This window comes from Arabidopsis lyrata, assembly GCF_000004255.2.
Source record: "Arabidopsis lyrata subsp. lyrata unplaced genomic scaffold ARALYscaffold_3, whole genome shotgun sequence".
In the NCBI taxonomy this organism is placed as follows: Eukaryota; Viridiplantae; Streptophyta; class Magnoliopsida; order Brassicales; family Brassicaceae; genus Arabidopsis; species Arabidopsis lyrata.
Genome location: NW_003302553.1, coordinates 22,416,777 through 22,433,728, shown reverse-complemented (window position 1 = coordinate 22,433,728; position 16,952 = coordinate 22,416,777). Strand labels below are relative to the sequence as shown.

The window sequence follows — 16,952 nt, the reverse complement described above, 5'->3', positions numbered from 1 at the left end:
CTCACTCGGGAGTACCAATATCGTTACTCGAACCCTGGTGTGACTCCATCATCATGCTGAGTCACTACCACTTTGCTGGTTGAGAATTGGTGACCTTTAATCTATGTAATAAATACTTAAACACACAGCTGAATTCCGGGTTTACTCCGGTTCACTAAAAATTTCCATAAACCAGAAATGTTACGCTTGTGGTTCAATCTGGTTAAATTACCCTCATGGCCTCATGTGCTTTTGCTTGTTTTCGTATTAAACAAGATGAGAATAAAATGAAAAGTTTTTTTAACTCAATTCCCGGTTCAATACGGTTCATCAAAGATTTCAACAGCAAGGTACATAATTAAATACGGTTCGTCAAAGATTTCAACAACAAGTTACATGATATGATGATAATGTGCTCTTTTCTAATATATAAACTCGCAACTTTGGAGCTTGGAGCTTGGACGACCAATATTTGAGAATACTCAAATCTGCCTGGAAAGAGAAACTCCGGGTTTACTCCGGTTCATTGCCAATTATCAGGTGAACTTTTGGCAGTGACAGAGTCGGTTTAGTAAAAGTATGATGGGAAGAAAGAGATTTGTCACGTAGAAATTGCATTGGAAAGAAAGGAAGGAGGTGAGAATAGGAAGGTTGAATGAATCAGTCGCGGGTTTGCTTACACCCTTAAAGTCGCCTTCCATTGAGCTTTGTTACTTGCAGGTATGCTTCTATAATGAGTATGATTTAGTATATGTACTTTTGATGAAGAATTCAGATTTTCAGACTTTATTATAATGTAACTTAGCGTGTTGGTTTGATAACAAAGATGAAGAAAGAGTGGCTAAGAAGCTGTTAAGATTAACTCGTCATTTGTGATAATGTGAAGTTGCATTTTATAAAAAGATTATATTTCAGGTTTTGCAGTGATGCTCTGTTCCTGTTTTGTAGTAATAGTAGTATCAAAAGTTGAATTAAGAATTAAAAAATTTAAAAAGAGGTAATTAAGATAACCTCAATTTGGCTATCACCAAAGGCACTTCCGGGAAGATCCCATGACGGAGTTTACGTCTAAACTCCTCTATCATCCGTCTTCCACCGAGAACCGATGGAAGCAAGGAGGAAACACTTTTCCTTCTTTCGGGGTACCAATATCGTTATTCGAACCCTGGTGAGACTGCATCATCATGCTGAGTCACTACCATTTTGCTGGGTGAGTATTGGTGACCTAATCCCTATTTAATAACTACTTAAGGTTTTAAACACAAAACTTAATTCCGGGTTTAATTCGGTTCACTAATTACTTTCATAACCAGAAAAAAGTTACACTTATTTTTCAATATGGTTTTCACTTGTCATTGATTTTCAAGAAATCACAGAACACAAGAAGAACACAGAAAAATGTTCTTTATGTTTGCTTAATTCTTCTGCAAGTAATCACAGTCGGATATTGAAAGTTTAAGACTCAATACAGAACACAAGAAACAGAGGATGTATATTTTAAAGGTTTCTGTGAAGTTCTTTCCCTTTGCTTTTGGATTTTTGTTCTTCTACAAGTGATTGCAATCAGGCATAACAGAACCCGAATGTGCATCTATGATATGAGCAAATATGAAATCTTGGTTTAGGGATCTGTAGACGAACGAACAAACCGGTGGTTGTGGCTTTGATGCATGGGTAACTTAACCTTCTTAATTTCTACAATATGATGAAATATAAAGACTACTTGATACAAAGCATTTTTAATATATATAATGATATCATTAGTTCAGTACGTTTTAGGCAGTTTCAATAACATGGCCAACGTTTTTGGATATATGGATTCTTCTGCAAGTTATCACATTCTGACTTTAACAAGACCTATTTTGCTTCTAGAATATGAGCAAATGAAATTTTGTTCCAAAGATCAGAAAATGGTCCGGGAGCAAAACAAATTTGGTTTAACCAGTTGCTATAGATAGCGATTACAAAGACCAAGAAGCTTTATTAGAAGATAAAGAGAAAACGAAAGATTAACGAGCCGACTGGATAAAAGAATGACAGAGCATTGAACAGAGATTGGTGAGCAAGGGAAAGAAACATGAATGATGATGGAGAAATTAGGTCAGAAAGAGTATACATAGGTCAGAGCTGAGAAGTGAGAGAGGCAAATAATGGAATTCATCCAACACACTCTGTGCTTTCATCTATCTTCCTACTTTTGTGTTCATCGATATTTTCATGTTGTAGATTCTCAAATTTTGTATTAGAAAACAACTCGTTACGCTTATATACTAGGATCGCTTGTTTTCATATAAACAAGATTCACAAAACGAAAAACTGTGTGTAATGAAAATAAGCTTTTTGAGAGAGAAGAGAGAAAGGTTTATCATAAAAATCTTTCAGGATTTCAGAACAAGGTTCAAAAGCAAACACAGACAACAAAACTTGAAATGAAAACATGAGAAACAAAGTTTATTATGTTTAACTCTAGTCTGCCTTGGCAGCTGAAGCAGCAGCTTGACCTCTGAGACGACCAGTCCTCCTTGCAGCAATAAGCCCAACCTTCTGTCCAGGAGGTGCATCACGCCTAACCGTACTGGCGTGACCGATGTGCTGATGGTTACCTCCTCCATGAGGATGCTCCACTGGATTCATAGCCACACCACGAACCTTAGGCCATGAGTTTCTCTTCACACGGTACTTGTGGTACGCGTTTCCTGCCTTGAGCATCGGCTTCTCAGTTCTTCCACCTCCAGCAACTTGCCCAATCATAGCCCTGCATCCACTCGGGACAATCTTCTTCGAACCCGATGGCAACTTAATCCTACACAAACATATAATCAACTCATCAATCAAAAATGATTTCAAGACTTCAAGAACTATCACACACACATTTCTAATTAACGAAACGATTCCATTAAGCATCATCATAATCTACACTAAACAATCAATGATACATAAGCATTTCTAATTAACGAAATAATCCGATTCAGATCACCATAATCTAAACTAAACAATCAACAGATCTGAAAATGTTATAAGCCTCTGAAGAATTTTGGATAACAGAAACAAACCTAGTAGTGTCGTTGTCAGGGTTGTGAGCAATAACAATGGCGTAATCACCAGAAGCTCTAGCGAGAACACCACGATCACCAACATGGTGCTCAACGTTACACACAACAGCTCCTTCAGGGATAGATCTAAGAGGAAGAACATTTCCGACGACGAGAGTAGCTTTCTTACCGCAGTACAAGAACTGGCCGGTGTACATACCTTCAGCGGCGACGAAGAGCTCCTTCTGTTTCTTGAAACGGAAAGGATGACGGAAAGTGACGCGAGCAAGAGGAGCACCACGACCAGGATCGTGGATGATCTCCGTCACGACGCCCTTGAGGTAACCATTTCGCTCGCCGAAATCGAGGCTACGGAACTTAGCCGGACCTTTGCGGTGGTGAGTGTGGGATTTGAAGACGGAACCCGCACCCTTACGTTGAGCTCTGATGACACGACCCATGGAAGCTCTCGACGGCGATGATTAGAAATTAGGGTTTTGAGATCCAACTTGAGAGTGAGGAAAATGAACCCTTTTATTCTGCAATCTGATGTTGTTCTAACCCTAATGGGCCTTAGTGGATCTCTACTTAGATGATATGGGCTAAAAGTATCTAAGCCTGTAGTATTTGTTTAAAGCCAGAAAAAAGCCCATGTTAAGAATCACAAAAAGCCCAACTAAAATAAATTAAGCCAGATGCTAATTGGAACTTGAAATAAAAATAAATTATTGTCAAGCTAAATCTAGATGAATATTATGAATAACGCGATACCAGAATAACTAAATAGTTAACGGAAAAAATTAAACTCGATAAATTTTCTGCATAATAGTTATAAATTACTGAAAAGTTAGTTTTAATAGATACATATATGTTAGTTGTATATATTGTGTAATCATCACTTTTCAAAAATGAAAGCTTGATGAATATTATGAATCGTAAAAAATAGTGAAACAATCAGAAGATCTTGCGGTGAAATAATCAAGTGCATGTGCATCGGGGGATATTAAAAGGTGCATGTGCATCGAATATGATCGAGATGCAAGGCAAACTTCACCAAGAATTCCTTAGGAAATCTGGGTGAGGCCCGATGGAGTTGACTAATGTGAATGTCAACAACCTCCAAGTTAAGGGCAATGATAAAGCCAACGGGCTCCATTGCAAGCTGAGAACATATAGGAAAACCAGTTATCAGAAAGCCAACGAAGAGGAGATCATCCACTACCAAAGACTCATTTCTGAAAAGCTGGTGGAGTACTCGGGCGTTCATCTAAGCCATGTAGATTTGAGGAAGCTCATCTCTTCCAAATGGGTTCAGGCACGGGTTCTTCACTCAATCTTTTACCAGGCAGAAAATGTGATGATTGACGGCCAATTCACTGACCTTAATGCTGAAGTCGATGTTACACACCAAAGAGTGTACATCCTACCACAAGAAGTTATTGATCTAAAGGAGAAGAAAAAGACGTGCACTATTTCCTTACAAGAGTTATTGGACGGTTTTGATGAATGCATAAAACAGTATCGGTGTTCTCATTTTTTCACAAAAATTGCATTGAGGTCGTGAAGAATCGATGCCCTGTGTGTAAAGAATGCAGTTGAAGCCTCTAATGAAACAGAACAAAAGAAAATAGATGCTTGATCGATCGAAGAGTTGCAGACAGTTATATTATAACTTCCCAATGTGTTCTAGGAAGTATATTTATTTAAGCACACCTTATAAGTAAGTGTTCTAATTTGATTTGATTTGGTAAAATGAGTTTTTTTTTTTTGAATATTCAACGAGATATTTCGGTTCATGTTTGATTTGGTAAAAAACAATGTGTCCCATTATACTGTGAGACATATGATGAATATATGTGTTTATAAATAAAATGATGATAATGTTATGAAATATGATATAATTATTATGCAATTCTAATTTGGTGATGGTGTACCTTAATATGCTACTTAGTGAATGATTCTTCAAAGTTATCTTTTATCTTGATGTTTACACATTTTTCTTTTATCTTTTACCATGTTTGATGAGTAGTATATTGTTGGATCATGAGTAATGCTAGACTAGGATGATTTAATAGTTAGATGATGATGATAATGATGATGATTTAGGTTGGTATTGTTAATTCTTTCGTTTAGATTGATCTAATGGTAGTTTTGACTTGATCACTCAAATCTAGATATTAAGCGTTTCTCGTGCGAAAGATATTTGATGAAATGCTTTAACCATAACTTTTATGAGTTTTTCATATTTAACCAACAAAATTTGATGATTAGGTGTTTAGCGAACTAATTGGGCTTGTTTGTAATACTCATTAATCATCTAATCTTCTTTCACGGAACGGATTAGAAGAACTCCTTCGAGGTATGTATGATTCAGGCGGAGATGGAGACCACGATTTGCTCCACACGGTGACGGCGAAGGAATCAAGTAAAACGGCGTCGTTATGGCAAAAGTAAAACCTAGGCCATAAAGAAACTTAAGTTGGGCCTGTTTATGTTATAAAAATCATTATGTTATTGCGGTTCATGTTTGATTTGGTAAAAAACAATGTGTCCCATTATACTGTGAGACATATGATGAATATATGTGTTTATAAATAAAATGATGATAATGTTATGAAATATGATATAATTATTATGCAATTCTAATTTGGTGATGGTGTACCTTAATATGCTACTTAGTGAATGATTCTTCAAAGTTATCTTTTATCATGATGTTTACACATTTTTCTTTTATCTTTTACCATGTTTGATGAGTAGTATATTGTTGGATCATGAGTAATGCTAGACTAGGATGATTTAATAGTTAGATGATGATGATAATGATGATGATTTAGGTTGGTATTGTTAATTCTTTCGTTTAGATTGATCTTAATGGTAGTTTTGACTTGATCACTCAAATCTAGATATTAAGCGTTTCTCGTGCGAAAGATATTTGATGAAATGCTTTAACCATAACTTTTATGAGTTTTTCATATTTAACCAACAAAATTTGATGATTAGGTGTTTAGCGAACTAATTGGGCTTGTTTGTAATACTCATTAATCATCTAATCTTCTTTCACGGAACGGATTAGAAGAACTCCTTCGAGGTATGTATGATTCAGGCGGAGATGGAGACCACGATTTGCTCCACACGGTGACGGCGAAGGAATCAAGTAAAACGGCGTCGTTATGGCAAAAGTAAAACCTAGGCCATAAAGAAACTTAAGTTGGGCATGTTTATGTTATAAAAAACATTATGTTATTGCTTATACGGCCTTCTTTAGCTTTGTGGGCTTCAAAGCCCAAATAAATGTGCCAATAGATATATTATAAGTTTATAACTATGCCAAACGCTTAGATTGTTTTCTGTTGGCGTTTGCATTTATGTAATTCGATTTAGTTTTGAAAAGAAAAAAAAAAGTGTAGAATTGATCTTAATTAATGTTATAACTGTGCAATGTGATTACAGTTTCTTTCTATAGTTGGTTAAAATTCGGTTTGTTGGGTTTGGATAACCTAAAACCGGTTCCCATTCAATTTTGATTTCAGTTTATTTGGAAAGAAAAAGTATGGATCTTGCAACTCCATATAGTTGATATATAAACGTTAAGTCGATGTTACAAAATAAAAAATAAAAAAATTCTTATAGTTAAAAGATAACAAACTCAAAACTTCATTTGCAAGTCACGACTGTTCAACGTTGTCAGTTTCTTCTTTGTCATTATCTTTATGAGTTTCAGTTGTTGGCAGAAGCGGTAGCAAATCCTTCACAAGCTCTAATATCCCATCTGTGTCGATTTCTCGATCATCCGGTGTCTCTATGATCTACAAGAGAGTCACAATCAACAAATGTTGTAAACAAGAAGAGAAATTAAATGCAATGATAGAAATGTTGATGACATTTGGTAGTGTTATAAGATAGAAACAACAAAAAAAAACACAAACCGGTAACAGTTCGACAATAGAGGAAGGCCGGAGATTGATGATATTGAGAATCTCAGCTTTGGCGACTTTGAAATCTTTGCACTTGTCTGCGAATTTGGTAACGCTCTCTCGTGTTTGAGTGGAAGCAGCAGTCTCCACCAAATAATCATAAACCTATAAAGATCATTCCAATTAGCAAAAACACTCTAAGACCAAATCAGAAGAGAAATATTGCAGGCAAAAGAACCTTGTATTCTGATCTAGCAATTGGAGCAATAACTCTTGTAGTATCTTTTGATGCACCTCTTGAGTTTAAGAAGTCAAGCACTTCGAAATTGGTAAGTGCTCCTGCATTTGCCTTCACTCTGCAAATACCCAACACCAAATTTTTGACAACAAAAACAGAGAAGGAATCGAACAAAAAAACAATGGAAGATGGATTTATGAGATAGGACATACATTTTCATCTCTTAGGTTGAGCAGAGAGACTTTAACCACCAGAAGCAAGTTTCTTGAATCTGTTTCCAACCAAACGAAATTGTTTAACAATATGGGAAGAGAACACAAACGATGCTCCAAAATCAGAGTTTTTGCTCCTGAAAAATTCAAAGGGAACATCAACATCAAGAACCTGGTGATTCTTGTTACCACAAATCAAGATTCAATGGGAACATCAATATCAATAACGTCTAATTCAAGATTATATTGAAAAAATCGTCACTTTCAGTACTTAGCACACTATTAATCAAAGCTTAAGTGAAACCCTTCGATTTCAATCAACCATTTTCAGACATGACCATTACAGCAACACAAAAACACGCAGAGTTTAGGAGTTTTAAGATCGATGTCTAAGATACCTGCAATTTATGGGTTACCAACACAATTGTCTCTAGCTGAGCAGTGAATCATTTACTCAAAGGCCACAATCTGTCCATCAATTACATAAAAACAACATTAGCTACTCAATAACGGCGGGACTATAAACGGCGAGAATTGAATTTGAGGGCGAAGAAAGGATTGAAATTAGATGATTGCAGCCTCCCAAAATGATTAAAATTACAAGTAGCGACCATAGGACATCAAAATGCAATTACATAGACAAATCGCTGAGCAAAATCCAAACTAAGAGAACCTCGTTAGCGAGCTCAAATTCATAAATTTTCAATTTTTCAATCCTCTCAGCTATAAGAAAAAAAAAACACTCTTCTCCAACAACCAATTCCCAAAATCAGAAGAAATTACACTAAACTATAAAATCTAAAGCGCAACCATAAGAAACCTGGAAAGTCCTGGGTTTTGTTCCCGTAACAAAAAAACCCCAAATCCATAAAATAGATTGCAAATTAGAATACAGTTGCGTAGAAATTGAGCAGAAGAACCGACCTCAATCATGAGCTCTCGTTCTTGGGGTTTGTTCGTCCGTGAGAATACGAAAGAAAGGAACAGAATTTGTCAAAGAAGCAAAAGGGCAAGAACCCTAGTGAAAAACTTGAAGCTTTTTTTTTTTCGCAAGAGGGAAATATTATTAAACAAAGGCAGTTATACATGGGCTAAAAAGCCCCACAACAGTAAAAGATTACAGAAAGTCTCAAGCCACAAGAGGCCCATCAGAGAATCTACTGTCGTTTACAGAAGAAGAAACTGAATTTTGACTCTATCCCGTAATACGTGTAGTCAACTGAAGATAGACATAAACACGTGTCAGATGAGCAGTCGAAAGCAAACCGACTTCAACCTTCGCCGCTGGAGCTTCGATTCCGATGAAGGAATCACCGTCGATAAGACTATCGAACATGGATTCTTATGGGTTTCTCACCGGTATTAAACAAAGAGGCTCCAATAAAGATACAACAGCGAATTGGCAATGATTAATAAGCGACGGATTCTACTTCTTATCTTCAACCTAATTCTCAGATCCCTGAATTGATTTCTGCAAATTAAAACTCAATGGAAAACTGGTAGGAAAAGAACAGTAGTTAGCGAAATTGCTTACACTGTAATTACCAACACAGCCCATATGAGATTATTGAAAGCAAACTAAAAAAACAGACACACAAAGGAAAGCGACCGATCTACGTCGGTGGAGGGATAAACCGAAAGCCAGCCATACGCCGCCATGGAGACGCGACGATGCTGGACGGGAAGCCGGACATCTCTACTATGGAAGCCAGACAATTCCGGACATAAGCCAGCCAGCTTTGCTGTAGTAGCCAAAAACTGCCGGAAAAGAGCTAGCCAACGGCGAAAATAAATCCACCGATGCCAGACGAGAAAACCAGCCACCGTCGTTGAGGTAACCGACTGTGCTGGGCATGTGTCAGCCAACGCCAATGAAGAAACTGGCCGTTGCCGGTGCAAAATTATTCGCCGGAAACTTTCTCTCTCTAAAGGATTAATTAAGAGAGAGAAGAGAGAGAAAGTCCTCTCTCTCTTATTTCCTCGAACGAAAAACTTGAAGCTTGGAATATAAAAAAAAGGAAAAATCATTGTCACCTACACGAATTATACGCCAATACATCACCACACATACAGACTATTTTAATGTCTCGCTAACTACACGAACTATTGGTATTACATACGGACATCTCCGAACTATCATCGGTTATGTGTGCAACACCATAACCATCATTTCCAAATAATATAAATATCTTGTTAACTACACGAAGTATTTCTTTTTTTTGTCAACTACACGAAGTATTTTCCATCAAATTTTTTTTTTAAAAAAAGTAATTAAAAATAAAAAATAACTAAAAAGTAAATATTACACTATTATAAATTATATATATATATATATATATATATATTATAACTTTTAATGCATTATACTTTTAAGTTAAATTAATTTAACTAATTTAATATTTATTATATTAAATTGTTAAAAATTTAAAATAGTCACTTAGTTAAATTATACATCACTATAGGTTAAATAAAACTATATAATATATCAATGTAAATTATATATACCATAACCATCATTTCCAGATAATATAAATGTATTATTAACTACAGGAAATATTTCCATCATTTTTTTAAAACAAAATTACAAAATGAAAAAATAACTAAAAGTAAATAATACACTATTGTTAATTATATATATGCATTATAACTTTTAAAGTTTAAATTCTACATATGCAGTATCCCTTATAATTTTAAGTTAAATTAATTAACTAATTTTTAATGCACACATATGTATTATATGAAATTAATTTAACTAAATTTTTAAAAGTGTCACTTAATTAAATTATGCATGTTCATTATAGGTTTAAGTTAATTAACAAATTTTTAATGAATACATATATTTTTTATGGAACTAGTTTAGTCTTTATTACATTAAAATTTTAAAGTTAGAATAGTTATAATGTACATATATAATTTACATTGATATATTATATGGTTTTATTTAACTTATTAGTTTTAAAAAAAAATTGATGGAAAATACTTCGTGTAGTTGACAAAAAAAAGAAATACTTCGTGTAGTTAACAAGACATTTATATTATTTGGAAATGATGGTTATGGTGTAGCACACATAACCGATGATAGTTCGGGGATGTCCGTATGTAATACCAATAGTTCGTGTAGTTAGCGAAACATTAAAATAGTCTGCATGTGTGGTGATGTGTTGGCGTATAGTTCGTGTAGCTGGCAATGATTTTTCCTAAAAAAAACAATGAGAAAGATTGGAATTTTAGAGGTAAGAAGAAAGGGGGAAGCGGATTAGAGGTGTCAAACGGGCCGGCCCGCATCCATCTGGGCCGGCCCACGATTGGCATTTAAATTTATGAGATCGCGGCAGGCCGGCCCGCTAGGACCGCGGGCAAAAATAATATGTCCAGGCCCTCCCCGCTAAGCCCAACGGATTAGCGGGCCGGCCCGCGGGCTTAGTTTTAAATATTTTAAAAATAATTAAAAAATAAAATCAATTTTTAAAATTTGAAATTAACAATTTTTCAATAAAAAAAAAACTCTTAGAATTAATTTTTTTGTAAATCTTATAATTTTATACATTAAATTTCGTTATATGTTCATATATTTCACATATATATTTTCAGAATTATGTAAAAATATTTATTTATTTATATTAATTATTTATTTTTATTAAATATTTGTAGTCTGCGGGCCGGTCCGCAAATCCGCGGACAAAACCCGCAAAAATCCGCAATCCGCATGGGCTTGTCCGCGAGGCCCGCTATTTTATGGGCATGAAAAATGATGTCCAAGCCCGCCCCGCTGTGGGCTAATTGGACAAAGTCCGCGGGCTATCGGCCCGCTTGACACCTCTAAGCGGATAGATAGAGAGGAGAGGAGAGATTGGAAGAGATTGGAGAGGAGATTTCAGGCAAGCGGTTTAATCAAAGGTTTTTTAATACCAACACCTCTAAACGTCGTCGTTCGGAGCAATTACTATTATTAATTTCTCAAAACTTGAAGTCCTTTCTTTGAAGGAGACAAAACTTGAATCTTTCTAGTAGGCCAGGGCTTTCGGTTAACCGTTCGGTTATCGGTTGGGTCCATTCGGTTTCGGTTCTTTCGGTTTCAAAATTTAGTATCCTTTCGGATATTTTGAAATTTTGGTTCGGTTTCGGTTCGGTTCCGGTTCTTTCGGTTTTAAAATTTAGTATCCATTCGGTTATTTTGTTTAGGATATTTTCGGATATTTCTGTTATTTTTGAGTATTTTTGGATATTTTTGGATATATTTCGGTTTATTTCAAGTATTTTTACTATTTTTTTTATATTTTTTAAGTATTTTTATTATTTGGTTTATAAATAACTAATTATTTTGAAAATATAATTGTATTTCGGGTATTTCGGTTACCCGAAATATTTTGATTCGGTACCGATTCGGTTACGGTTATTTCGGTTATAGAATTTAGTATCCATTCGGTTATTTTCAAATTTTCGGTTTGGTTTTTTTTACTTCGGTTTCGGTTCGGTACATTCGGTTAGGTTTATTTGCCCAGACCTACTTTCTAGCCTGAATTTAGGCCTGGGCCTAATTAATGCTTAAGCCCAATAGTAGACTTGCGACTTGCGAGAAATCATGCTCAATGGGCCTTATAAATTTGTTGTGTCATACAAATTGTCATAAATAATGGAAACAAACTTATTAACCTCGTCGAAAAAAAGGAAATTACAACACTCGTGGGAAAAAATCCGAAAAAACCGCCATCTATTTTTTTTATCGTTTAATACGCGTGTTATTAAATTTGGAGCAAAAATGTCTGGTATAATTTCAATTGCCTTTTAAAATCGTCGTGTTTTAAAACTTGGTGTAATCATACATCCGAGTTAACGACTGTTAACTTTTCTAACGACATCCCTAACTACGGTTAATACTTAACCCCACGTGGTTAATTAGACCCTAATAAAGACATTGTTGCCCTTATACAATTTCCCCAAATCGATTTGGGAGCTTAGAACCCTAATTTCTCTCTATCTTCTCTTCATCTTTACAAAAATGATGAGCCAAAGTTCTGGGTCTGATGCAAATTCAATTAGCCGTCGATGGGGTCCTATTTGCAATTTTGGTAAAGCAACGACAGTGACAAAGGCATGGACAAATGAAAATCCTGGTAGAAGATTTTTAGGGTTCTATAAATTCTGGATTTGGGGGTATCTGGTGATTTTTAGGGTTCTAGAAACTCATTCAACATGGATGCTTTGAGATCATATGATCCAGAAGCCCATGAGGATTTGTTGAAAACTGATCCAAGAATTTCTAGGACCCTAAAAATCCCCAAACCCAGAATTTCTAGAACCCTAAAAATCTTAAATCGATTACATACCTCATCACGATGCGACCAAACTTACTCCTTGAACTCAAATTCTAACCAAACCGCAAGCAATCAAGCGACTTAACACATCGATTATCTTGTTTTCCGACAAATCGATTCGAAATTCAAAGAGATAGAGAGAGTTAGGGTTTCTGATCCCAAATCGATTTGGGGAAGAATGCGAAAGCGTAACAGTGTCCGTGGTTTTGTCTAATTAACCATGTGGAGTTAAGTATTAACCGTAGTTAGGGATGCCGTTAGAAAAGTTAACAGTCGTTAACTCGGGTGTATGATTATACCAAGTTTTAAAACACGACGATTTTAAAAATCAATTGAAATTAAACCAGATATTTTTATTCCAAATTTAATAATACACGTATTAAAGTGCCAAAAAAAATGGAAACAATCGAAATTTCTTTTTTTTTTCTAATGTGAAGAACCTTTGCTTATAAATACATACTTGAACCCTAATGTCCAACATCACTCATTCTCTCTTCTTCCTTAAGAAATCAAAATTCTCTCTTTCTCTCTTCTTCTTCTTCAACACCAAAAACAAAAGATTTCTTCCATCTTTCATTCTCTCGTCTGCATAATATTACGCAGTTTTCTTCTTTAACAAAGCTCTGTAAATCTCTTATAGAGGTGGCTCCACGACGATGATCTCTGCAACAAACAACTATCGTCCGTAAGATTGATCTTTGCGGAAAGAAATCTCGTTTCATGATTGATCTCCATCCTCTGTTCAAATCCATATCGATTTCAGATCCTGTTTACCCTAATTTCACACCGATGGATTCTGTCAACATCGGCGAAGGAGAGCACCATGACGGCGGCGAAGGATGCGAGAGCGGGAAGAGGTTAATGAAGAGAGAGGCAGTGAAAAGCGACGAGCCAATAGCAGCGTTGGTGTTTCCATGGCTGGGACAAACGTCGCCAGAGGATGATAGATTCATCTCTCTGTTTCAACGAATATCACGAGCAACTGGTACATATCTTAATTTCCTTCTTTTTTACTTTAGGTTTTTAATTATTGCTTTTGTCCCCAAAATCTGTTTTTTAATTTTTCTAAATTTTTTTTGGATTTAAAACTAAATTTAAAAGTTTTCAATTAAGATTTTTAATTTAACTACATTTTTTAATTAACAAAATGTTTTCAAGACTTATGTGTTAAATTTACAATACGTCGGAAACTAACCGAGGTTAGCATCCCATCCTTTGGTCCGTAAGTCTTGTGGTGTATAAATTCAACTTGTTTTCCGACTTAGGCCGTGTTCGTTTCTCCACTCAGATGGATCATCTGGATGAAGAATGATGTTCGTTTTTGACAATTTAACAGAGCATTTGGATGAATCAGTTGGATGGATCATCTGAATGAGTTTGTAATTTTAGGCAAATTTGTCAAACTCATCTGGATGAACATGATTGGAGCATTTGGATGGAGATGATTCAGCCAAAAATAACAAATGACAAATATACCTTCATTTACAATCATATATCAAATAATGTTTATTTCTATAGATTTCTCATTTTATATTCTAAAAATCACATATTTACACCAAAAAAAATCTCTAAAAATCGTGAAATCAAAGATTTCATTTTCCGTCAAAACCATAAAATTGCGGAATTGTGTTTTTTCCCGCCAAAAAAGTGAAATCATGATTTTTGATAGAAAATTGTGGAATTCGTCAAAACCGCAAAATCATATTTTTCGCCAAATCATGTTTTCCCGCCAAAACAATAAAATCATATTTTCCCGCCAAAACCGCAAAATCATGTTTTTCCGCCAAAACCGCAAAATCATAGTTTTCCCGCCAAAACCGAAAAAACTGAAGAATTGTGTTTTCCACCAAAACCATGAAATCATATTTTCCCGCCAAAACACGGAATTCTGTTTTCACGCCAAAACCGAAAAAATTGAAGAATTGTGTTTTCCACCAAAACCGTGAAATCATATTTTCCCGCCAAAAGTACAAAACTTAATTTTCCTATAAATTCATATTTTCTCGCTAAATCAAAATTTTCCGCCAAAACCGTAAAAGCATATTTTCCGGCAAATCATATTTTCCCGTCAAAACCGTAAAATCATAGTTTCCCGCCAAAACCATAAAATTAATTTTTATATGTTAAAATCATAGTTTAAAATTATTTATTTGTAAATATATTTTAGAGCAATAATTAAATTAATAGATTTAAGATTAAAATTAAAATACAATTAGATTAAAAGTATGGGTATTTTAGTCATTTTCTTGTTAAAGTCATCTAGATGCAAATGAAGATTTATAAAAATTAAGTAAACAAACAAAAGTTCATTTAGATGCTCCATCCAAATGAATATCCAAAAATTGAAACGAACAAGATTCAGATGGAGCATTTGGATGGAACATTTAAATGGACCATCCGGATAGAAATGCCAGATGATCAAACGAACATGCCCTTATTGTAAATTTAACACTTAAGGTTTTTTTACAAATAATATTTTAAGTAAAATGTTTTTATTTTTAACTAAATTTTTTAATTAACAAAATGTTTTCACATGCTTTGGAGATCAATATCACGTGCTCTACCAACTTGTTCACGACTGGTTACTCGCAGAATGCAGATTGGATCTACCTGTCTTCGCTGCCAAGATGAGGAAGAAACTATAAACCATGTACTCTTCAGTTGTTCTTTCGCAAAAATGGCCTGGCATCTATCAAATATATTACAGGCGCTTCATTTTTCCTCTGATTTGGAAGAGAACTTTAATTATATCATTGATCTTTATCATAATCAAACCCTCACAACCAATCAAAAATTGTTCTCTTTCTGGCTCCTTTGGAAAATATGGAAGGCACGGAATAAACTAGTCTTCAACAAATATGCTGAAAGTCCGACACGTATCGTTCAACAAGTCCAGACAGAGATTCAAGAATGGATTAATAACTTGGGAGAGAAGCAACTACCGAATAAAAACACAAAAAGCCAGAATCCTATGGCGCCTACTTGGACAAGGCCACACCCGTTGATGGTCAAATGCAATTTTGATGCAGGTTTTGACGCAAGATTTTCACATGGTACCGGAGGCTGGATTATACGAGATTCTCATGGTGATCCAAAAGCTTGGGGCGCTTCTAAACTTCCGAATTCATCAACCCCTTTGGAGGCTGAAGCGAAAGCGCTATTGATGGCGATGCAACAAACTTGGATAAGGGGGTTTAAGTGCGTTCAATTTGAAGGTGACTGCGAGATTCTTCTCAACATGATCAATGGGCACTCCCACCACTGTGACTTGGTTAATCTACTTCAAGACATTGATTATTGGACAACTAAATTTTCCTCTGTAATTTTTACTTTTACTTTTACCGTTCAGGAAATTGTATAGCTCATAATTTAGCATGTCTCAATTCTTTCACTGGAGAGTTTTATTCAAGCTCTGTTCACAAGCCGATGTGGCTAAAACGTTTGATTTGTAAAGAATCTTTTATTTGAATAAATTATTGTTTGTTGTAAAAAAAAAAAACAAAATGTTTTCAAAACTTAAGTGTTAAATTCACAATACGTCGGAAACTAACCGAGCTTAGCATCCCGTCTTTTGGTCCGTAAGTCTTGTGGTGTATAAGTTCAACTTGTTTTCCGTCGTATAGTAAATTTACACTTAATGTTTTTCTACAAATAATATTTTAAGTAAAAATTTTTTATTTTTAACTGATTTTTTTAATTAACAAAATATTTTCAAAACTTAAGTGTTAAATTTACAATACGTCGGAAACTCACCGAACTTAGCATCCCGTCCTTTGGTCCGTAAGTCTTGTGGTGTATAAGTTCAACTTGTTTTCAACTGTTATATAAATTTAACACTTAAGTTTTTTTTTACAAATAATGTTTTAAGTAAAATGTTTTATTTTTAACTAAATTTTTTAATTAAAAAAGTGTTTTCAAAATTGAAAGTGTTAGAATTACAATACGTCGGAAACTAACCGAACTTAGCATCCCGTCCTTTAGTCCGTAAGTTTTGTGGTGTATAAGTTTAATTTGTTTCCCGACGTATTGTAAATTTAACACTTAAGGTTTTTTTACAAATAATGTTTTTATTTTTAACTAAACTTTTTTAATTAACAAAATGTTATCAAAACTTAAGTGTTAAATTTACAATACGTCGAAAACTAATCGAGCTTAGCATCCCGTCATTTGGTCTGTGAGTCTTGTGGTGTATAAGTTCAACTTGTTTTCAACTGTTATATAAATTTAACACTTATTTAAGTTTTATGTTAAATAATGTTAAC

At 34.8% G+C, this 16,952-nt stretch overlaps 5 protein-coding genes across 11 annotated transcripts; 1 reads left to right on the top strand and 4 right to left on the bottom strand.

Moving 5' to 3' along the window:
• Nucleotides 1-2,321: 2,321 nt before the first annotated feature.
• LOC9322211 (60S ribosomal protein L8-1) lies at nt 2,322-3,535 on the bottom strand. Its single transcript, XM_002884056.2, has 2 exons — nt 3,033-3,535; nt 2,322-2,782 (listed from the first exon to the last, which is right to left on the bottom strand). The coding sequence occupies exons 1-2, from the start codon at nt 3,470-3,472 to the stop codon at nt 2,446-2,448; spliced, it is 777 nt and encodes a 258-aa protein (XP_002884102.1). The 5' UTR covers nt 3,473-3,535; the 3' UTR covers nt 2,322-2,445.
• Nucleotides 3,536-6,562: 3,027 nt separating this feature from the next.
• Nucleotides 6,563-8,395, bottom strand: LOC9320167. Of its 6 annotated transcripts, none has more exons than XM_021032976.1 (6): nt 8,300-8,395; nt 7,774-7,843; nt 7,376-7,512; nt 7,164-7,281; nt 6,938-7,090; nt 6,563-6,817 (listed from the first exon to the last, which is right to left on the bottom strand). In XM_021032976.1, exons 3-6 carry the CDS (start codon nt 7,381-7,383, stop codon nt 6,677-6,679), a joined length of 420 nt encoding a protein of 139 aa, XP_020888635.1. In that variant the 5' UTR covers nt 7,384-7,512; nt 7,774-7,843; nt 8,300-8,395; the 3' UTR covers nt 6,563-6,676. The 6 variants fall into 6 exon arrangements, with proteins under 6 accessions (XP_020888635.1, XP_020888638.1, XP_020888636.1 ...); XM_021032979.1 differs by having other exon boundaries at nt 7,376-7,434; XM_021032977.1 differs by having other exon boundaries at nt 7,792-7,843.
• Nucleotides 8,396-8,412: 17 nt separating this feature from the next.
• Nucleotides 8,413-9,361, bottom strand: LOC9320166. The gene is made up of 3 exons (XM_021032169.1): nt 9,076-9,361; nt 8,873-8,910; nt 8,413-8,716 (listed from the first exon to the last, which is right to left on the bottom strand). Exons 1-3 carry the CDS (start codon nt 9,228-9,230, stop codon nt 8,571-8,573), a joined length of 339 nt encoding a protein of 112 aa, XP_020887828.1. The 5' UTR covers nt 9,231-9,361; the 3' UTR covers nt 8,413-8,570.
• On the bottom strand, nt 8,652-9,078 carry LOC110230349. The gene is given in 2 exon segments (XM_021032982.1): nt 8,652-8,851; nt 8,853-9,078. Coding segments are annotated over 2 exon segments (195 nt in total). The 5' UTR covers nt 8,934-9,078; the 3' UTR covers nt 8,652-8,737.
• Nucleotides 9,362-13,128: 3,767 nt separating the features above from the next.
• Nucleotides 13,129-16,178, top strand: LOC110230281. Of its 2 annotated transcripts, none has more exons than XR_002333395.1 (2): nt 13,129-13,675; nt 15,283-16,178. XR_002333395.1 is itself a non-coding variant. In XM_021032742.1 (2 exons), the coding sequence occupies exons 1-2, from the start codon at nt 13,631-13,633 to the stop codon at nt 16,049-16,051; spliced, it is 807 nt and encodes a 268-aa protein (XP_020888401.1). In that variant the 5' UTR covers nt 13,129-13,630; the 3' UTR covers nt 16,052-16,178. The 2 variants fall into 2 exon arrangements, 1 of the variants encoding a protein (XP_020888401.1); XM_021032742.1 differs by having other exon boundaries at nt 15,290-16,178.
• The last annotated feature ends 774 nt before the right edge of the window (nt 16,179-16,952 follow it).